This window comes from Macrobrachium nipponense, chromosome 2, assembly GCF_015104395.2.
Source record: "Macrobrachium nipponense isolate FS-2020 chromosome 2, ASM1510439v2, whole genome shotgun sequence".
Classification (NCBI taxonomy): Eukaryota; Metazoa; Arthropoda; class Malacostraca; order Decapoda; family Palaemonidae; genus Macrobrachium; species Macrobrachium nipponense.
This window is the reverse complement of record NC_087201.1, coordinates 111,642,848-111,664,932: the sequence shown is the minus strand read 5'-3', so window position 1 is coordinate 111,664,932 and position 22,085 is coordinate 111,642,848. Positions and strand designations below refer to the sequence as shown.

Here is a 22,085-nt window from a genome sequence, read left to right as displayed (position 1 = left end):
ATAAAATTCCATGTGAGAAGTGAATAGGGTATTCTAACTCCATTAACACTGAAGAAATGGAAGACATGTCCTCTTCTGGGATTCTTTTTTGGGCCCTATGAAATGTGATCTACATCAGTGACCATTGAATGGCGGGGAATGAAGCTCCCAAGACACAAGTCTCTAGAGGCCACAGTGCCTGGAAGGCTGTCATTGAAGAAATGGAGGTACGAATAGTCTAAGTTTGCAAACCTTGAGTTTAGTTAAATGCTGGATGGCAGTATTTCAGCACTAGAATGTATTTGCTTTTATGACACGATGATTGGGTTTTATCTTTCTTTTGTCATTTCAAAAGCATTTTAAAAAGGTATTTGTTTTCAGTTAAGTTTAATAATGAGTATATCATTTGCTTGAAATGGTTGTGATCATGTGTCATTGTCAGTATTTTCAAAATCTTCAAATCCCGGTCATAGTAGTTTTGCACTTAATAAGAAGGGCAGACTGACTGAGGCAGGAAGACACGTGCTTTGTTTTGCAAAGATGACGGAAGCAGCGCCTGTGATTGCAGAGGCAAGAATCCTTTGTTTAGTGGATCTTGAATTGCAGGGATTTTTTTTATTTGCCTGAAAACAATCATTTAATAATTTCAGAATTTTTTTCGGTGAGAGAGAGAGAGAGAGAGAGAGAGAGAGAGAGAGAGAGAGAGAGAGAGAGAGAGAGAGAGAGAGAGAGTATTTTTGTAAATAAACGGAATCAAAAGATGAGAAGAATTCCATGGAAGTGTTGTACGTAAAAGGTAGGCTTGGAACGGCGTGGCTGGCGGCCTTATGACAGAAGTCTGCGTTTCCCTTGGACATTGTGGTGTTTGCCCTTCTTTCATTCACGAACGCGTTACCGGTCTTTCTACCTGTAGCTCTCTGTTGATTTCCGTCGGAGTTTCGTCTTCTTCTTCTGTGTCTCGTCTAGCGTATGTGGAGAGCCTTATTCGTCTTGGCTGTCTTCGTGTCTGTAAGTCGACTACTTTATTGGCTCTTTGCGTGCAGCGTTGGCTTCCTTCTTGGGCGTCGTTATTGGTCTCCTTTGTTGACTTAGCTCTTCTTGCAAGTTTTATTGACTCTCTTCCATTGAAGGAACCTGTTGTTGTCTTCTGAACCATGTCCTCGAAATGCTCGAAACTGGAAGACCTCTTTGGAGAGTCTGATTTGAGTAGGGATTATTTCATAAGCCTCTCTCCCTGTGTTAAAACAAGGTCAGGTAATTGTGGTGCAATGACCATGATGAGTATTCATTCCCTCAACATCTCTTTTGAGCCTGAAGGAAAGTTTGGGATTTGTATAATTGCTTCCAAGTTGTCGAAGCGGGGAGAGAGAGAGAGAGAGAGAGAGAGAGAGAGAGAGACTGTTTCTGTAAACGTAATGAGATTGTTTCGAAGTTGGTCGGGATTGTTACTCACGGTGACTTGACGCCATTGTGTGAAGTTTGCAGTTCTTGATGTTGAAGCGACGTTTCGGTTGTTTTATCAAGACGGGGAAGGCATGCTCTTGTTGACTCTGTCGTAAATGGGTGTCGTTATTCTTGTTTACTGCCTTGCGTTACGTTCATTCCATAACTGAATTTCCGTGGTGTGTTCCTCGTTTAGGGAAACAGTTCTGAAAGCTCAGCTTTGGGCTGTTTTATGCGGCGTTGCTATGTAAAGCATAACACTCAGCCTTAAACGAAAGATGTGCTTTTCTTGAAGTATTTTAGAGTTGTGCCCTTTTCATGCATTGGCGTGTCGGGGATAATTTGCACAAAAGTGCGCTAGCGTGTTTGTGTGTGTGGGTGGGTGGTCGCGCGCGGAATTAACCTTTTAAACGTAATGGGAAGAGAAATAAGAACGTTTTGAGGTGACTCGATGACTATATAATGATGTAAGCTTTGACCGAGATGCTGCTGTAGGAGAAATGAATAGACATTCTCGGTCTGCAGAAATCTAGAGAACCGTTTCTCTCTCTTCGTAATAACTGATTTATTATAGTGTGATTCAAAGTACTTATATTTCCCTCAAAAATAAGTATCGAGTAAAGTATATACAAAATTTTTATGGTAAAACCATTCCTGATCCACATACTGACGCAACACTAGAACTGAATTTTACATTATATATAATATATATATATATATATATATATATATATATATATATATATATATATATATATATATATATATATATATATATATTCTAACAACAAGTAATAAAAAAAGAAATGGGCGTGGGCAGGACATATAATGAGAATGTCAGATAATAGGTGGACGAAAAGAATAACACAATGGGTCTTAGAGATTGCAAACGAAGCAGGGGAAGGAAGAGAAGACAATGGATTAACGAGCTAAGAAAATTTGCGGATATAGAAGGCATAGAAAGACATAAACAGAAGGGAGTGTAAGGACATGTTGCCCGAGGCCTTTGTCCTGCAGTGGACTAGCAACGGCTGATGATGATGGTGATATATATAAAGCGAGCTTGATGGCACGCTACGCTGCGGTGGAACCCGGCGCTGCCCGTGGGCGAACAAACAAGGAAGATCCACTCAGATTTTATTATTATAATATATTTTATATATGTGTGGTGTGTGGTCGTGTGTAATTTGAAATTAAACGAATAAATAAATTGTAGGTTCAAGTGGTAAGCTGTTCAGTGTCTTTTATTTATCAAAGCTTATCATATTGAGAGGAGTCAGTCAGGGTCAAGATGAGTTGTTCAAGGGTGAAAGAAAATTGCTAAAGAAAACAAAGGACAGTAGTTCCTTTTTCAGTTTGGAAGTAATTATACTAAAAGCATGAAGAGAAGGGGCATAACGGTGCTTTTATCTCATGCACAATAGTGAAGCCAGCTTTTAATGAAATCATCCTAGTTATGGGAAGCAAAAGGATAATTTGATGTTAAATCTCATTCTGTGATATATATATATATATATATATATAGATATATATATATATATATATATATATATATATATATATATAGTGTGTGTGTGTGTGTGTGTGTGTGTGTGTGTGTTTGTGTGTGTATGTATGTATGTATGTATGTGTATGTATAGATAAGATTCCTGTAATTAAGCAACTGAATTCATTATTACTATGTTAAATTTTTCTGTGTAAACTGAAGTTGCATTTATCTTGATATATTTATGAATACAAATGAAGTGAAAAATGAAGCTCTGTAGATGAACTGTTTTCGCCAAATAATGTTGATTGAACAAGAAGTGAAAATGTTAAAAAGAGTAGCGCAGGTAAACTGGTGATTATTATTAATAATAATTTTTTTTTTTTTGTGCGATGGCGAGACTAAAAGGACTTAAGAAGTGCAATAGAAGAGTCTCAGTATCCATTCTATGCGGGAGGACACTATGCAGTTGAATTGAGCAGTGGGTTCGACGAGCTGCTGATGTTCATTATGTGTAGGTGTATGAGCGGATGATAATACTGAGGTTTTATGCGCAAGGGAGTTTATCCTCGCTTCACCAGTCTAAGGTTATAAAAATAACAGTGATATTTGTTTTATTTCATGTGGACCCAACCATTTATATATTATATATATATATATATATATATATATATATCTATAAATATATAATATATATGATAGTGTGTGTCTCAGCTAAGGCTGTGCAAGTGTTCTTTTCTTCGGTGCGCACGAATCCAAGGTTCGGTAGTTTTAATCTTGTTAAAGAAAATCCAAATCCTTCTTTGATTTGTAATAGGTTCGTCAGCCGAATTTTCCGTTGTTCTATCTGAAAATTGTTAGATGCGAATGACTTGTTAAGGACCGGTTGTTAGAGGGTGATGGTTTAAGTTTGAAAGTTGCAACTATCAGTTATGTTGGAGTTTTTAATAGATAATTGCAGTGTTGTTTTTATCAGTCAAGCTGCAATCATAATGAAAAATGTTGATTGCTACGATCCCATAGCTTCGCTCATGGCAAGTAGCACAGTAAGAAAAAAAAGTAATGTATAATATAATAGAAGTAACAAAGGAAAACTGAAGAAAAAAGAAACGACCTCTGATATGGGAGAGACTATAGTTAGTGGACTACTGGAACAAAACTTTTAGAAAATTGAAAATAGTGAATCTGGCAAAAGAAGGGCAAAGTTGTTAGAGTTAACTGGGACTACCCTCCGCGGTGGATTGTATAATATGGATCTGAATGTAAAGGATAACAGCGTATATTGTGAAAAATATTTCGCCCATTGTGGCTCACTGTCTGTCCGTATACATCAATCACATCAGTGTCTTCCGTGGTGCAATGGCTTTCCTTTATTCCAGTGTACCAGATTTACATTTCTCCCGGCTATAAGAGGATTTTGTATTAGTCTTTATATAAGACCATTGGACTACAACCCAGCACCCTTTACCAGCCAGAGAGAGAGAGAGAGAGAGAGAGAGAGAAGAGAGAGAGAGAGAGAGAGAGAGAGAGAGACGTACTCGTTCCTCGTTCCACACCAATCTATTTCTTTTCAGAGGTGCTATATTGAAGCCGACGAAATTTTGTTTCTTCCAGAGTTTGGTTTTGAGGGAGATTGCAATTCAAAATTGGTATCAGGGTTGTTAATTTTTTTCGCTTTTCCCTTGTTCGGTTTTTGGAATCTCCCCAGTCTTCAGATTGGAAACTGACTTTTATATCACTTTAGTGGCCATTGCTACTCACACACACTTCATTTCATATCACACGTGGCTTCCACTTATTTCAGTGTCTTTTTATCATTTTTGTATCACAAAGCTCATCCTTCCTTAGTATTGAATTGTGTAGGTATTTTTCATTTCTCATTTTTTTCGTTTCTAGATATCCTTCGTTTGGGCTAGCTAGTCCATCATTCCATTAGAATTCTTGTAATTGTACTTTAATTTTTCGTATATATTTAATTATGACTTTAATTTTTCCTATATATTTTATTATAACTTCCTTTTAGAGCATATACCTTGTATGCCCATAGGAAAGGTTTCAGTGCTCCTCAGGTATAGTGTTTACTGCCGCCTGTGCCTACTACCTCGTATCGTCTCTCTTCTTGTTTGTTCACTTTTGGCTGCCAAGTAAAGCTCGCCTTGCATAGATAAGCTTCACCGTTAGAGCAACTGGACGGCACGTGTTCGTTCGACTCTGCAACCGGGCGAGGATGAACAGCTAGTCGCTTCCCCTAAACAAATGCAGTTAATTATATACCTATATGTTAGGCGGTTGTTGTGGACCGCAGATATGGTGGAGAGCTAGGCGAATAGATTTCATTGAAGCACACACATATCAGTATGAAACCTTTTAGGATAGTGTTTTCTAACGTTCCTACTTGGTTCTTTCATGCTCTTTTATTTCCTGAATGTATATATCGCGAGAGATCTTCGAGAACTCCGTAGATGTTACTTGTACTTCAAAGCTAAATAAAAGTGTGAAGAATACCCAGGTGTTTCCGAGCCGAAATTTCCCCCACATCGATGACAGTCACATTCGGAGGTGTTCTGGCAACACTTCCAGAATGGGAAATGTTGGGCTTGCAGCGATATTTCTCTCCCAGCCAACGGCCATAGCACGTTGAAAGCACCACCTCTCGTCCGATTGCGAAGCCCGATGTTACTCTCCCGGTGTGGAGTAATCTCGTTGAATGACGACACCCCCCCCTGACTGTTATATATTCTTTTTATTTTTGTACAAAACTAGACTGCACAGGTTTGTGATGCTGTACTATGGTCGCATAATGTCATATGTCCTGAGGATAAATGTTATGTTTGTTTGAACAAGACCCTTCAAGTTGTTCTTGATGATAAAATGAAGCAGTTCCCAATCAGATTAAACGTCTGCTCCTATTTTCTGCAATGGCCCGTGTTTCATAAGTATAAATGTTGATCAACATTCCAGTTGTGGTTATGAATGGCCGACGCCCATCCTTGGGAAAGGGTTAGGCTGAAAGGCTTCCTATTCATTGCTGGCAGTGGATGAATGGAGGACCCCAGATGCGAGACAGATTCTCAGATCGAGATGACTCTCTCTAGTTTGGTCCATTTGCCACAGAAAGAGAATTTTATAGTTATTAATTATGTTTTCATTGTTGCTTTTTACGTTCAAGTTTTCGTTGTGGTCTTTATGGACTCGACAGCTTTCCTTAGGTAGCTGCGTGGAAATTCTTTCCTGGTTTTCCCTCGGCTGTTGATTTCATCTTCACTTGTTTGGAATGTCATACCGCAAACAGATTGCGGTTACTATCGTGTAATGTCTGTCGTGTAAATATATTAAGTTTAGAGAACTGCTCTTCTCGGAAGAAAATGCAGAGGAGTCAAAAACATAATGGTGTTTAGGTAGTTTCCAAAACAAAAATATTATAGAAATAACATTTACGAGTTTGCGTGTGATGTTTATATTTAAATTCGGATTTTAGTAAGGTTCTCAACTTTGACCTCTGAACTTTTTTTTCACAATTATACTGCATGATAATAGGTAGACATTACCTTTTAACCTTTTCCAGTAACGTAGATGTGAAATATTGTTTAAAAAGAGTTGTAAAGCTATAGTTCTATGTATGTCCATGTGTGTGTATATTCGTGTCTGTTTTGTATTTTTGTTTTTGCTGGTACGATGTTCACGCACGAAATATTTATTTCGTTAGAGACCATCGTTCCCTAACTGCTTTTGCATTCCGAGTAAAACTCGATGGCGTCAGTTGTCCTTTACAATGATATCTAGAAAGGTGAATGACGAGAAGATTGAGACTGGCCGCCCTTCACTTGCAAACGGTGACAAATGAACGAAGACAGTCTCTGTTTCTTTTCATTTGCAGTTAATCACTCGTAGCGCTGTTCTGCCCCTTTCAAGGAAAATCTTGCCTTGTTATCTTTTTTGGGTGAACTCCGGAACAGCCTGCCATTGGAGGTGACAAGGCAAGAGAAAATGAAGGGATGTCATTTATTATTGCCTGCGGGAAAAGCAATAAGTCATCCTGCCTGACATATTAGTCCTGATGTACAGATTTTATTGGCTGTACCGCAAAAAAAAATGTCTCTCTCTTTCTCTCTCTAATTTTCGTTGTATCACAATTGAGTAACGTTTGGTAGGGGTTCCATTGGCCGATTCAATCAAATTGATCTTTTTAACAGACTATGTTGTTAGGGACGAGTGCTCCCTGTCGTTGAGAAATTGATGCTTTAAAATGTTCTCTCAGTAAATTTCGTAAAATAAAACTACTGCCAATTACTCGGCACTTTGTGATGTTCTACCGATTCCATGAGACTAGGAACTATTGCTACTTCAGGAAAGGAACATTGTCTGCGGATTCGACGAATGTTCATGTTGACGCTCTTCTGAAGAGACGCTGGCAGTTTAATCCTGAAGGGTGAGAATGTGGTACATTCAAGATTTGACTTTGGCGCTGAACCCCGAGTGTGGACTCGACAGTGTTGGGCACTTCTCGAGATTGGACGCCATTGCGACTGGCGATACATTTTCATCATTTGCTAGTTCTAGTTGATTTTACACCATAGCGGGAGAATGAACTGTATTATTTATCCTCAAGAACTGGCACTATAGATGATCCCAGAAGTGGATTCTATTTCTGACTGTGTAATAGAATCGAGTCCATAAAATTGGATGCTTTTAGTTATTCCTGAAAAGTTGCAACTAGTTGATACGGTGGAAGATTTTGAGCAGAAAAGAAGGCCCGCATCCGTCTATTCCAGTGGAATTTTTGTGTTTGTGATATTTATTGCTGTCATAAAAATAGTTTCATGAGTATATGCACGTATAGATGGGTGAGACATGTCTACAAAATAGGAATTTAAAAAATATTTCGTTTGTTGGCTTATCTAGGTATTTAATGTAGGTTGTATTTTAACGAATTCTTTCGTTAGTCGGATAATCAAATGACTTGATATTATTATGTGAAACTAGTATAAGAACTTGTTAAAGAACCATATACCAGGTAATAATAGCGAAATCTTTGGTGAATTCGTCTTTATTTATGAATAATGGCGTCCCTACTAGTATGTCACCGGAATATTTCCCACCTGGTCTCATCCCTTTCCGTTCCGAGAGAGGGAAGGCATTTGAGGTGCAAAGCTCCTAGTTGTTAGTTCAAGTCCAACTTCATTGTCGTGTGGGATTTCTTCGTGGGATTTTCCTCTGGAGGTTGAACTCTTGATTGAAGATGATGATCCCAACAAGTCATCGAGGGATTTGTGGCCTGGTTGGTGTCGTAGGAGAATCTTACGGTACAGGGCAGGCTAGATAAATCACTCTTCTTTTTATCTCTGAAACTCCTTAGGGATTTTACTCTTCATAATTAAAGCGTTCGCGAAATCGTTGTGTAGGAGTGATTCATGTTGACAGGCCCAAGCAGGACCAGGGGCGTAGTTGCATGGCTTTATGTGATATGAAACTGTAATCTAGAACGATATCGTTTCAAGATTCTGCCTCAGTTAGTACTATTTTTAGGAGTTATTATCCTCACCTTTTGTATTGGGTACTAGGTACAATGGTCTTTTGCCATTCCTCTGCCATTGCGCCTTCACAATCAGATCTTCGAGCTTAGGATGGATAATATATATATATATATATATATATATATATATATATATATATATATATATATTATATATATATATAGGTATGTATATGTATATATTTTATATATATATATATATATGTGTGTGTGTGTGTGTGTCTGAACTTTCGCTGATAATTATTAAGCCTTAATGGTTATTTGATGATTATTTACTGTACGTTTGTGAACAACTTATTGCGCAGGTATTATAAACTCGATATTAGAAGATATTTTTTTTTGCTTAATATATTCGTGCATGTGTCCGTACATATATACATTGTAAATATAAAAATTATATATATATATATATATATATAGATATATATATAATATATATCTATATATAATGTATATATATATACATACACGTTTGAAATGCGTGTTTATGATGTGTAAGCTTGTAAATTTGAAACATTACTCTTGAAACTAAATTTGTTTTTCAAATCGCGGAAGAATATTAATTGATTGTTTTCTCTTTGATTCCAGACCGTTCGTCATGGATTCCCGTACCAGCCGACCTCTCTGGCGTTCGATCCCATACAGAAGGTGTTTGGCCGTCGGGACCAAACATGGATCTATCAGGCTGTATCCTTTTGTAATTGCGCTCTCTCTCTCTCTCTCTCTCTCTCTCTCTCTCTCTCTCTCTCTCTCTCTCTCTCTCTCTCATAGATTAGTTAAAAAATTTTTGTATGGTAAAAGTCCCCGCAAAAAGGTAAAGTATGTTAGTTTTTTGTTTCAAAAAGTTGTCGTCATTAGTTTCACATGGGAATCGGTATACCTTTAAACTCTGTACGTTTAAACTCTTTTATGTATTCATGATTCATTGCTTACTCATGTGATTTTTGAAGGTTGTCATATATATGTATAATTATATACATACACACACGCATGTTCATATATATGATATATATATATATATATATATATATATATATTATTATATATATATATACATATATACATATACATATACATATATCAGATCCTAAACTAAAGGCTACGGTTCCAATCGTGGCCCGAACAAGTTATCAAAATTATCTTTGGGTGTAAGTTTTTCCAGCGTAGTGAATTCTGTATTAAGTTACATTTGATTCTTGATGTTAGTGGATGTATATATACATTTGTTATTCATTATTTGTCATTATCTTAGTTACAATTATTGCTATGGTGGAAAGTACAGTGCTGCAGTAAGTGTTGGCGAATTTGTGTTGATGTGGAAGAATCGCTTGAGGAGGCGCCTCCTTTACGTAGAGCGTCCTTCCTCTCCAACCAGTTAATATTATTGGAGTCTCATTGAATATCGATATATTGGTCTCCGGCTGGCATCTTTATTTGCATAATTTCTGCCTTCCTTCCCTACTTCCTTCCTTCCTTCCTTCCTTATCTCGTGGGGTGTAAAACCGAATCCCGATATTTTTAGCGCACGTTGGTCAATTTTCCGGTATTTAGGCTCTTATGGTATGTGTTTGAGGGCTGCTGCTTTACATATTTTTCCCCGCTTACGTCTATGTTTTCCACTTTATCGTATTTTATGTCATTGTGATTTTTTATTTTGTTTATTGCAAAATTACTAACGATGTCTTTCCATTGTGATTAGGTGGATACTCTTACTTCTCTTATGAGTTTTCTCGTACCCCAGAAAGTGTTTTTGTAGTCAAAAGAACGTTGGTAAGGTATCTTACAAATGTACGTTTGCTCTTAATTAGAAGTTTCTAAAGGGTTAATAATTAGTGTGTGTGTGTGTGAGCGCGCGCACTCGTGCTTGTTGAATTTTTCTCTTTCACTACTCGACTGGGAGAGACTCACTCCGGTGATGTTATCATGAAATTATTGTACACACACTATATATATTATATATATATATATATATATGTGTGTGCGTGTGCGTGTGTGTGTGTGTGTGTGCGTGTGTGTGTGTGTATGTATGTATGTATGTATGTATGTATGTATGTATGTAAGGGAGAGAGAGATAGATAGAGAGAGAGAAATTGACACCATGTGTAATTTTTAAATACCAAGGGAAGAAATTAAACAAAGTAAGGATCTTGGACAGTTTCCTCATTATCAGGTCATCTTGAAGAGGACTGATGCAAAGCAGTATAACTTTAACTAAGCCATGGTCAATGTCTGTGCCCAGACTGTTGATATAATCTAGGTAACAGGACAGCACCAGAACCTACAGACGGCTCCAGATGCTTTATTGCAGGAAAGAGGAACGTTTTTCACTGTTGCCACTTTGCGAGTGCGCCATTAACATATCTTGTCATCCAGAGGCACCTGGACTCCTAGCTGTCCTATTTCCAAACAGAAATTTGCTTTGTTGTCATAAGGACCAGACTCCTATACTTTTACAAACCCCAGAAACTTTTTTTTTTTTAATCTTTGTAGCGTTTAACCCAATGCTGGGCTGAATCTCATATCAACAGAGTATTGTTGAGAATATGAGAATCAGCCCAGGGAGTTAGAATAAGCCAAGTTTTTAACGTTTCCAGTTATTGGTATGATTGTTTTCTTCCAAATTGAACGAAAATTTCCTTTATCTTTTGCAAACTCCACGATTATACTGAAAGACTTAAGTTTTTGTATTCTTCTCTGATATTAATATCGTAAATCTTATCATCTTTGCTGTTCTCTGTGCATTGTGTAATTAAGTACCAGCATATTTTGATTTCTTGTTCATATTCCAAATAAACATTTCATCGTCTATAAATTCGTGACTCAGAATACGTGATTCTCTTGAAAACTTGGAAGTGGAAACTGGTTTCTTAACTTTATTCTGTGGTAAGAATAATATTGCTAGTAGGTAGAAATGTTGCTATGGTTTTTGTATACGCCCAGCTTAATTAAACCCGTTATCACTTCTGTACGATGGGAAATCCAAAAAGGTTCGAGCCGTTTTCCATCTCCGAAGTAAGTGGCAACGAAGGCATTAGTTCGTGTGTTCCACGAAGGAAGCGTTTATATTTCGATCCCGGCCTAACACATTACAGTGTGTGCAGGTTGCTTAAGTAAACAAAATGGAGTAAAAGCACACAATAAAAGTGGCTATAGAGTTGAAAGTTTGGGTGCTTTCTCCGGAGCTTGAGGAATCATCGAGAAACATCCTAACCTGTGAAATTTATTTACCTGCATTTTTGTCTAGTGTACCTAAGTGTGAGTTACGTTTTCCTTTCTTTTTTCCATTAACAATTTTGGCTTTAACCCCTGAAGTATCATATCTATGTAGTACAGCCTTGGAGAAGACTTCCGGACTCAGCAGTGACCCAATGGACAGGATTTCATTCGAATTATCCTTTCCGAGTGAAAACATGCTGGTATGCAAGGCAGTTGGCCTGCCCACATAAATTCAGCCTTAGGCACAGTGGTACCCGGCTTCCAACTTCTTTTAATTAAGACTTATGGGGCCTGATTGGCCGAGGTCTGGTCTTTCAATTGAAAGACCCGGGTTCGTTCCTGATATGAGTCAGAAATTTATTTCTGTTCCACACGTGGTGCTTTGTTAATTATTTACACACACACACACACACACACACACACACACACACACACACACACACACACACACACACATATATATATATATATATATATATATATATATATATATATAGTGTATGTGTGTGTGTGTGTATGTGACATAAATCATGCAATTGGATATTGAATGCATCGAGACCTCTTGCATGAGGTTGTTGGAGGTACATTCCTGTCAAGTGCTGCGTTACAGATCCTCATTATCTTAATAATGATTCATGTTACGATCGTGTGGCAAAATTGGAGTGATGTTGGCTGTTACGAGAGGTGGAAGCGTGAATTTAGGATGCTCGAGAACTTTCATGTTATTATAAGAAATACTTTAGCTTTTGCAAATTGCACTTGTGAATATGTGGCCCCCTTCAGTCATTCTTCAGGCGAGGGAAATAGCTATATAGCTTCATTCTGGTGTTGGCATTCATCAATGCTAAAATGGTTGGTTGTGAAATTTGTTATTCGTTTCAAACGTTTTTCTTTAATCTACGTTCTGCTAATAAGTCTTTTTCCTGTTTTACTCTGTATTTTATGTTTTGATTACGAATTATTAATCTTGAAATTAATTACCCATTACAAGAATATGACGATGTATTTCATGGAGAGCGGCATATTTGTTAGGTATCATTTTCCTTGTTCTGTATTCAACAAAAACTTGAAAATATAAATGAAACCCTGGGAAATTTCAATAACTAACCTGGCGAATGAATAATAAAGATTTAAATTCGTGTCTTCCAAGTTGCAAACGAAAGCTTAAACGATCCCGCTGCAGGATCTGACTTTTGCCCCGTCCGGAATTCGGTGCCACCTGATGCGCCTACTTGCTGCAGTTTCCTTCAAGTGCGCTTCCGTCGGGACTCCGCCTGTTTGTCAGTATTGGTGACACTGTCGGAACTTTTTCCCCAGATAAAATGCTCTAACTCATCATTAACATGAGCGAATTGACCTTAACCACTCGAGCAGGATTTCAACTGTCTTCTGGGCTTTATATGAGTTAGTGCGTTAAAAGCGGAAAAAGATGATAGATAATAAATCAAAAGGAGGTCGATAGTGAGTGACAGGAAGTAGGAGGCGAAAACAGGTTGGTCTCGAGTGTTAGTGTTCAAATTCCTAGATGCGCGCGCGGAGAGAGAGAGAGAGAGAGAGAGAGAGACACACACACACACACAACACACACACACACACACACATATATATATATATAGTATATATATATATATCTATATATATATATATATATATATATATATATAGAGAGTGGGGTAAGAAGACCCCCCTTAAGGAGAATGCTTATATTGTCTACAGCATTTCAGCTATTGACCTAACAGAGATATTTCTAGAAAGCTTTGTTATTGGAGTATCAACGATCATAATCATAAGAAGCTGTTAGCAATTTAGGATAGTAAAAATATGACCTGAAAAAAAAGAACAAAGGGGGCCTTTTACCCCATGGGTGGGGTAAGAAGCCCACGGTGGGGCTTTTTGCCCCATACCTAAGATATTGTGGTACTTCATGAAAACTACCCTTTAAATTGAAAAGTAGACGCCTATTTTTGCTTAATATAAAAGATTCAACCTTCCACACAAAAATATCAAGATAATGTGGAAAATATGCAAAAATTAATCTTAGAGTTCTTAGTTTCTTGTAAAACCTACGAACGTTTTGGTATTCATAGGAACTGAAATTGTGAAATAAATTGACACTTCCTCTACATGACAGCTGTAACAGCACAATTAGGAATAAATTCACTTTCTTTATATAGCACCAAGAATAACACAAATAAAAGAAATAGTGGATAAGTTTTACATAAGAACAAAAATGACACAAGTAAAAAAGGTAGACTAATTTCCATTACATTACTCCATTCTCTCTGGCTAATGTCCTGTGACTTTGGTGGCCATCTGGAGTTGTAATGTGCTTTTCTGCTCGACTTGGCTTAACAATTTTAACAAAGTGATGTAGCCAGTCTACGAAACAATCTGCATTAGACCATCCATTTGCTGTGCATCTAGCAATTGATCCAGGTGAGCTGCCGATCGTAAGTAGTGAAGTCATCCTTTTACGGGCAAATATAAACATAAGAGGAAGACAAACTCCAGCTGCCTTCATTGCACAAATAAGATGCAGTCTGTCCTCTTTCACCACTGGTTACATGTCCAACTGATCAGATGGGGTAAAAAGCCCCCTGGGCTTCTTGCCCCAAAGCGTGGTGGGTCTTTTACCCCACTTGCCATTTTTAAAGAAAACTGAATCCACCTGTACCTCAATTGAGTTTTCAAGTCTGGATTGCATTGCAAGATATTTCTTAGCTCTCATTTAAAGTAACTGTAGTTAACGTACTGACTTTACTGACAAGATGTGCGCACAGGATATCCCTTTTATAGCAAGCATACTTACATGAAATGTGTCCAAAGAAGGAAAATGCGTGCTGGCTTTGTCCCATTCTAGTTCTCACGGGCTATTTGTTATAGAAAGCTTCAGGCAGAAGGTGTTACTGCACTGATCAGCTGACTAAGTTGCTATGATATGTCATAAGCAAGAAAATAGGGGGAGTCCTTTTACCCCACTCTACCCTATATATATATATATATATATATATATATATATATATATATATATATATATATATATATTAAAGTACTAGTGCTCTCTTAACTTTCATATTCCCCTGGTAAAACCTCAGATATCTCAAATTGAAAACAAGAAAAAAAATTTTTTTTCATTAATGTAATTTAACGTAAATGTCAACCGGGCTGTTAATATGATAAATTGGTGCCTGAAAGGGGATAACGCATCCTTGATTGAAATTTGAAGAGCTGATTGATTGATGAACTTCATGCTGCTAAACCCAGCACTGGGACATTTTCGGCCATTCAGGGCTTGGGACAGTGAAAAGATGGAGTTGGGGTGGTTGGAGATCAAGATAAAGCGACCCAGAAAATAGCAGATCTTAAAGTACAAGGATCTGAAGCTGGAACTGGGAGAAAACCCCACAGTTGAGCGAAGTAGTAGTAGTTGGAGAGTTTGGGCGGCAATATTGAAGAAAGGGAGCGGGAATAGGGTTAAATAAAAAGCTAAAAAGTCGGCACAGTCACAGTCAGCCAAAGTCTTGAAGATCGCTGTTATATCAGAGTTTGTGGCCAGGCAGAAAGAGCATCGCAGCTACGTCTGTTTGGCTGTTCACTATCCATACCAGACCCGATGTGGCGTCGTTTTTCGGGAGTATCTTCAAGGCTTTTAGTCGGACAATGATGACATTCTAACACAATCTTGACAACATCCCGCTGTCACTTATAATGTTATCGGAGTTAGTCGAAGTTATATACTTTGAGAGTTTACTCTTATGATTTGAAGTTGTATTCCCCTACCAACAAGCTCCTACTATCTCTCTCTCTCTCTCTCTCTCTCTCTCTCTCTCTCTCTCTCTCTCTCTCTTGCAATATTATTAAGACAAAGAGTAGATACAGGCACGATTTATGATGAGCACAAATTAGCATATATTACCCCTACATTCAAAAGTAGATCAAGACTAGAGGCAAGTAATTATAGGCCTGTGAGTCTAACATCACATTTTATGAAAGTGTATGAAAGGGTAATGAAGAAAAATATTATGAAACATTTAATAAAAAATAATCTGTTTAATATAGGACAACATGGTTTCGTACCCGGAAAAAGTACACAAACCCAACTGTTAGTCCACCGTGAAAACATATACAAAAATATGAAAAGCGGAAATGAAACAGATGTGGTTTATCTAGACTTTGCAAAAGCTTTTGACAAGGTAGACCATAATATATTAGCGAAGAAAATTAGAAAATATAATATAGTGGATAAAGTAGGAAGATGGTTAAAAGAATTTTTACACAACAGAAAACAGATAGTTATTGCAAACGATGAGAAATCGGATGAAGCTAAGGTAATTTCCGGTGTGCCACAAGGTACGGTGTTAGCTGCATTACTGTTTGTTATTATGATTGCAGACATAGACAGTAATGTTAAGGACTCGGTAGTGAGTAGTTCCGCCGATGACACAAGAATAAGTAGAGAAATTACTTGCGATGAAGATAGGAACGCGCTACAAAGAGACCTTAACAAAGTATATGATTGGGCAGAGGTAAATAGGATGGTATTTAACTCTGATAAATTTGAATCAATAAACTATGGAGACAGAAAAGGAAAGCTATATGCATATAGGGGACCTAATAATGAGACAAATCACAAATAAGGAAGCAGTTAAAGACCTTGGTGTGATGATGAATAGCAACATGTTATGCAGCGATCAAATAGCAATTCTATTGGCAAAATATAAAGCAAAAATGGAATGTTGTTACGGCATTTCAAAACAAGAAAAGCTGAACACATGATTATGCTTTATAAAACATATGTTCGTAGTCCACTTGAATATTGCAATATGATATGGTACCCACACTATCAAAAGGATATTGCACAAATAGAGAGTGTACAAAGGTCCTTTACAGCTAGAATAGAAGAAGTTAAGGACCTTGACTACTGGGAAAGACTACAATCCTTAAAATTATATAGTCTAGAAAGGAGAAGAGAATGCTACATGATAATTCAGGCATGAAAAACAGATAGAAGGAATAGCTGAAAACATCATGGAGCTAAAAATATCAGAAAGAACAAGCAGAGGTAGATTAATAGTGCCCAAAACTATACCAGGAAAATAAGGAAAGCACACAGGACATTAATCCACTACGCACCAGCATCGATAATGCAGCGTTGCCAGCTCATCTGAGGAATATAACAGGAGTGAGCGTAGATGTGTTTTTTAAGAATAAGCTCGACAAATATCTAAACTGCATCCCAGACCATCCAAGATTGGAAGATGCAAAATATACCGGAAGATGTACTAGCAACTCTCTGGTAGACATTTTAGAAGGGATGCCTCATACTGAGGGACCTGGGGCCAAACCCGAACAAAGATGTAACAAGATGTTAAGGTCTGGTAAGGTCACAACTCTCTCTTCTCTCTCTCTCTCCTCTCTTATCCTCTCTCTCTCTCTCTCTCTCTCTAAAATTGCACACCAGAATATTTTAAAGTCTTACACATAGTTATTCTTTAGTAATTTTGTTTTATAGTTTAAAAATAGATAATGTTGGGTGTAGTAATGAATGGATGGTTAATGGACATGACTGTTTTATCTCGGCTGGCAGTTCTTAATACAGTATTTGAGCAATTTGCTCTACAAGTTCGATGGATCGCTGAAAGTGGTTTGTCGCTGGGTAGTGAAGGTGTGCTACAATCACAATGCCCCCCCAAGGCCAATTTGCTTAGATTCACCAATGGGTGCAAACGGGTCTTTGCACTCCAAGAGAGGAAAGCTGGCGCACTGAAAAGTAGTCTTAACAGGTAATTATTAACCTTAACACTTTTCAGTGACAATATTTTTTGTTAAATTATAGTGATGATATCATGACAACTATCATCAAATCCCAGTGTTCCTGAGTAATTGGTTTTTTCCCCTGATCCACTTTACATTTGGGAAGGTGTTTTGTACGGCCAGCCGTGAAGTTTGAGGAGGATTCTTGGTCCTCTGACAATATCCTTGACAGTCGGTGCCTCTGACTGCGATGATGAGGATGAGCTATTCCTTGACAGCAATGACGATGGAAATTAAAAATGTGAATTCTTGTGTGTATCATTATTGATTCTGTAACTAGTATTAATTACTTTACAATTTTACGAAAACTGTCTAATTAGATGCTCAATGTCCAAACTATCTCATCACATTATACGAACAGTCGAACAACAGGTACAGAAAAACGACTATACACACAATCTAGGATGAAAAATAATATAATTTCCCGCAACAATTCTTAAGGCCCCCATACACTGAACGATTGTCTGAACGACTGTCTGTATCGTTCGCAAAAACACTGTGTAAGGGCTAGTCTGAATGCAAAAGTGGGCGGGGCTTCGTGTCTGAACGATCTCAGCGGGAATCTGTCACGTCCAGGTTGCTGGCTTGCGACCTAAGTCAATGTAATATATAACGCTATCGCGCGCGTCTCTTCTAGAGATGATGCCATGTCTTCTCGAGACAAAATCTTTGTTCAGACTGAAATGGGTGCGGAGATCGTTCATACTACTGTCTGAATAGTGTGTGTGTGGGTCGATAACGACAATCGTTCAGTGTATGGGGGCCTTTAGGCAACACAGTAAAACGAGGTTGAACATCATAGTGGATCTCATTAGCAAAAACCACTCAGCTCATTGTTGCGATATAGTACACATTTGAGTTATAAATTGTCAAAACCATGCGATAAAATAATGTACAATGTATGTATTTATATTTTCAAGTGTGTTGCGTAATTCAAATATGAGAGAGCGAAGTGGGAGGGAGAATTGGATTGGGAAGAGGAGGGATGGGAGGGGGAGTGGTGTGATCTTGAGTGTGACAGAAGCTTGGAGGATGGATTTGCGAGGGAGATGGTGGGATCTTGTGTGTGGGGGGAGGGGGAGGGAACCTATGAAAGGGGAGGGGGTTCAGTCGACTTATCCGAACCTGTGCTCAGGTGTTTGGGTCTGACTGACTACTACAACTTAAAATCATAAGTAAACTCCTAAAGTATATAAATTTGACCAACTCCTATAATAACATTATAAATTACGGCGGGGTGTTGTCAAAATTGTGTTAGAATGTCATCATTGTCCGACTAAAAGTCTTTGAAGATATTCCCGAAAAACGACGCCACATCTGGTCTGAAATGGATAGTAAATCTTTCCCTTAAGGTTCATCCTTTGTGCTTGGATCGCCAAAGACCGGGACCGGGCATTCACTGTAGTTTCCGCTTTGGCTTTCCATACTGTCCTGTCACAACGGCAGCTTAAGCTTGATAGTTGGTGTAAGGTTAAGCCATACAGTGGCCGCTGGCCTTCAAAATGCCTATACGACCACATGTCGCAGAAGCCGTAGGTAAAAACTTAATCCACTTTCCTCTTTTTATAAAAGAAATAAAGTTTCCAATGAAAATAGAAAAAGTCAAATGAGTTTTTAATGCCTCGTTTTAAACTCATGGCTATGCATTAGAAAACTCACTTGAGTAGGTCCTTCTAAGCCCAGACTTTGATCATAATGAGGCTTTTGTCAGCCTGGGAGTTAGTCCTTCGCTCCTCCCGCCCCTCGCGATCTAGAGTGTTTAAATGACTATAGGGGACAAAGGGACACTGCTAACCAAGGTCTAGACCTTGCTGCCAACATCCTCCACTAATGCCTACGGTATACCATGTCCCACAATTCTGTGTAGTGGTGGTTTGACATGTGATGATAAATGCTTTGAGGGAGTCAAGATGAGGAAGAGAGTTACTTAACTGGGCGACGTCCCTGTCTGTCAAGGAAGATAAATATAATTGTTTTGAAAGCAAGAGTGTGGTGGGGGGGGGGGTCACAAATTGTTGATATGAAGGCAGGCTGTCTACGTATCACGCGAAAGGTCAAGATTCTTTTGCTTAAGGTGAAAGGAAAGAAGTAGTTTGCTTTCCAGAACACACAAGTTTCAAACGAAAATTTAGTAATAAATTTTTGTACACACATGTATACTAGTACATGCGTAGGAACAGGAAAAGTGAGAATAACCCCATCACATTGGTCTTAAAAATTAATTTTGTTTTTCCCCTTAGGTCTTGGAAAATAAACTCCTCCAATCCCAACCCCACCCCACCTCAACCTCCCACCAAAAAAAAAAAAAGTTTTTTTTTTCGGTCGTAATGTTTTGTTTATTCAGAGTTTTCCTTTTTTGTATGTTAACACGAAAGATCCCGGAGATTGCCCAACTTTCTAAGAAGATCATTTCGTTCGGTCCTTCATATTTTTGAGAAGGTTTACCTACCTCTACTCGGATTTTATAGGTATATACGTATACGTGTGTGCGTGTGTGTGGTTGTGTGGTTATATTCACTGAGTTCCAGGCGGGTGGGTAAGTAATAAATTCTGATCCAAGCAAGAAGTTTTTACAAAACAGACGTTTGTTCCAACCACCTTTCCTCCTCCACTAACCCCACTCCCCCTCCGTGGCTCTCTCCCCCTCCCCCCCCCTCCCCCATGGGCTTTCTCGGAATTAATTTCCCAGAACCACTCGGGCGAAAGCTTCTAATTATGTTGAAAGTTACGGAGGACTATGATGTGCTTAGTCAGGTCTAATAGAGCTTTATAATATACTACATACATACATCTCCTTTTCGTCCTCTTTCCTCTTTTCGCAAACCCGAAATTTCCAGATGGAAGTTACAGAGTTCAGTTTTGTTTATTTGTTTAATTTTTGTCTGCAACCCTCGTCCGGTTACCACTTGAGTGCTCAAGGTAGCATGGTCGAGAGACGACGGCTGGTTTATATGCATATAGGTATAGGCTGTGTTCACCGTTATGGATTATCAGCCGGTGAATACGGCCAGCTTATGAGAATACGTTTGATGAGTTTCTCTCTCTCCATTCGTCCTTTCTCTCTCGCTCTCTCTCTCTCGTCTCACGTCTCTCTCTCTCCTCTCATCTCCTTTTAAAGAATTAAGCAAGGAAAGTATAGTAATTAACTGTAACATTACGACGGTCTTTGTACATGTGAGTCATATTTTAATGTTGAAGCGGGTTACTCTCTCGACTTAGCTCTTGTGAAAGTGACGATGTTTCTTGACGTCATGTTGTAAGTATCGGCCAGATTTGTAGAACGAATCGCTGTAAAATTCTTCCGGTCGCTAGTAAGTCTGGGGACACATACCAGAAGAGAGCTGCCGCTCCTTAACTCCAGATCGATCACCCTTCGCCGGCTGCGAGGAGAGTAGTAATTAGCGTTGCAAATGAGTAAACCTGATAAGTCCGCGGGACTCTGCCTCTCTTAAGCCTAGAATGGCTAGCAGCCTTGCCGTATATTTACAGCTTTACCAAGAAATGAAATTATATGGTATATGCTTAACAGGTCCTCAAATTAAAATTGTTGTCAGTAATAATCTTTTATGAGGCCGGCTGATTTGTAATTGGTTGTCCATATCTAGTCAAGAGAAAAAATGAATGCTCAGCAGAAGGTGACTTCATAGAGACAAAGGAGAAGAAATGAAGTAGTTTATAGCGTAGGCATATTCTCTTATCCGTAAAAGTTGCTCAGGTTTATTTTATTGTGACTGGCCAGTTCCTGATTTTTCACATTTTATGCTAAGTGACGTTGGCTATATACTATGTGTGTGTGTAGTTTCAAGGGGTCACTGAGCATTTAAATACCTTACGTAATGAGTGACATCCCAGAATGTATCGTTAGATATTTTCCTTTTTTATCAAATCAATCAATTTTCGTGATCTGTAAAACAGTCTTTAAATTCCCGGGTGTGGCATTTTACAGGTGAGCGTCTTTAATCCAAATATACAATGAAATATGCTGAATACACTTAGTTGGGATAACTATTATTTTAAGAATTTCTACGGTCATTTGCTTTCATAGCCTAAGAGAACGTTTCTTAATCTCTGTGAACTAAGGCATAGGCAAAGCTCTCCACGTCACTGTTGCTTGCTTCTTTTGTCGGATTTTTTTTCCTTCATATCATTCCTGCAGTAGATGTTGTGATGCCTGGGACATCTGGAGCTAACATATCAGCTCAGCGAAGGCTGGCATACCTCAGTAAAGCATCTTTGCAGTAGCATCGTATGCTGATTATCTTCTTACCAAAATATACCATGCTGTTACTAATGGTTTTGTATTTAATAACAACTGTTATTCTTTTGGCCACACTGAACAGATTAATTTCCCTTTATTTGTCGAGCCTTTTTTTTCATTCTTAGGCCTTTTACTCTAAACAAAATGTGTGAAGTATAGCCCTGATGAGTCTCACTTGAATTTGAGGTCTTTTGATTTTTCTGCTGAATATTTTTGCCAAGTCGCAGTTGTGTCCTTGTTGAATTTCTTACTGAAACCATGGTTCCTCCTATGAGAAAAATAAAGAATATCATGTTGTTCGCTTTGAGATTAACTTGAAAATTGGGTATGAATGAAAGAAACAGATTCATAAAGTT

General features: G+C 38.2%; 1 protein-coding gene across 5 annotated transcripts in view; it reads left to right on the top strand.

The window, feature by feature from the left end:
* Positions 1 to 22,085, top strand: part of LOC135220913 (syntaxin-binding protein 5-like) — a 1,025,750-nt gene that overhangs the window by 426,449 nt on the left and 577,216 nt on the right. For all 5 annotated transcript variants that reach the window (XM_064258544.1, XM_064258545.1, XM_064258543.1 and 2 more), the window contains exon 2: positions 9,030 to 9,128. In XM_064258544.1, the coding sequence (XP_064114614.1) occupies positions 9,040 to 9,128 (89 nt within the window). In that variant the 5' untranslated portion in view covers positions 9,030 to 9,039. The remainder of the gene's footprint in view (positions 1 to 9,029; positions 9,129 to 22,085) is intronic.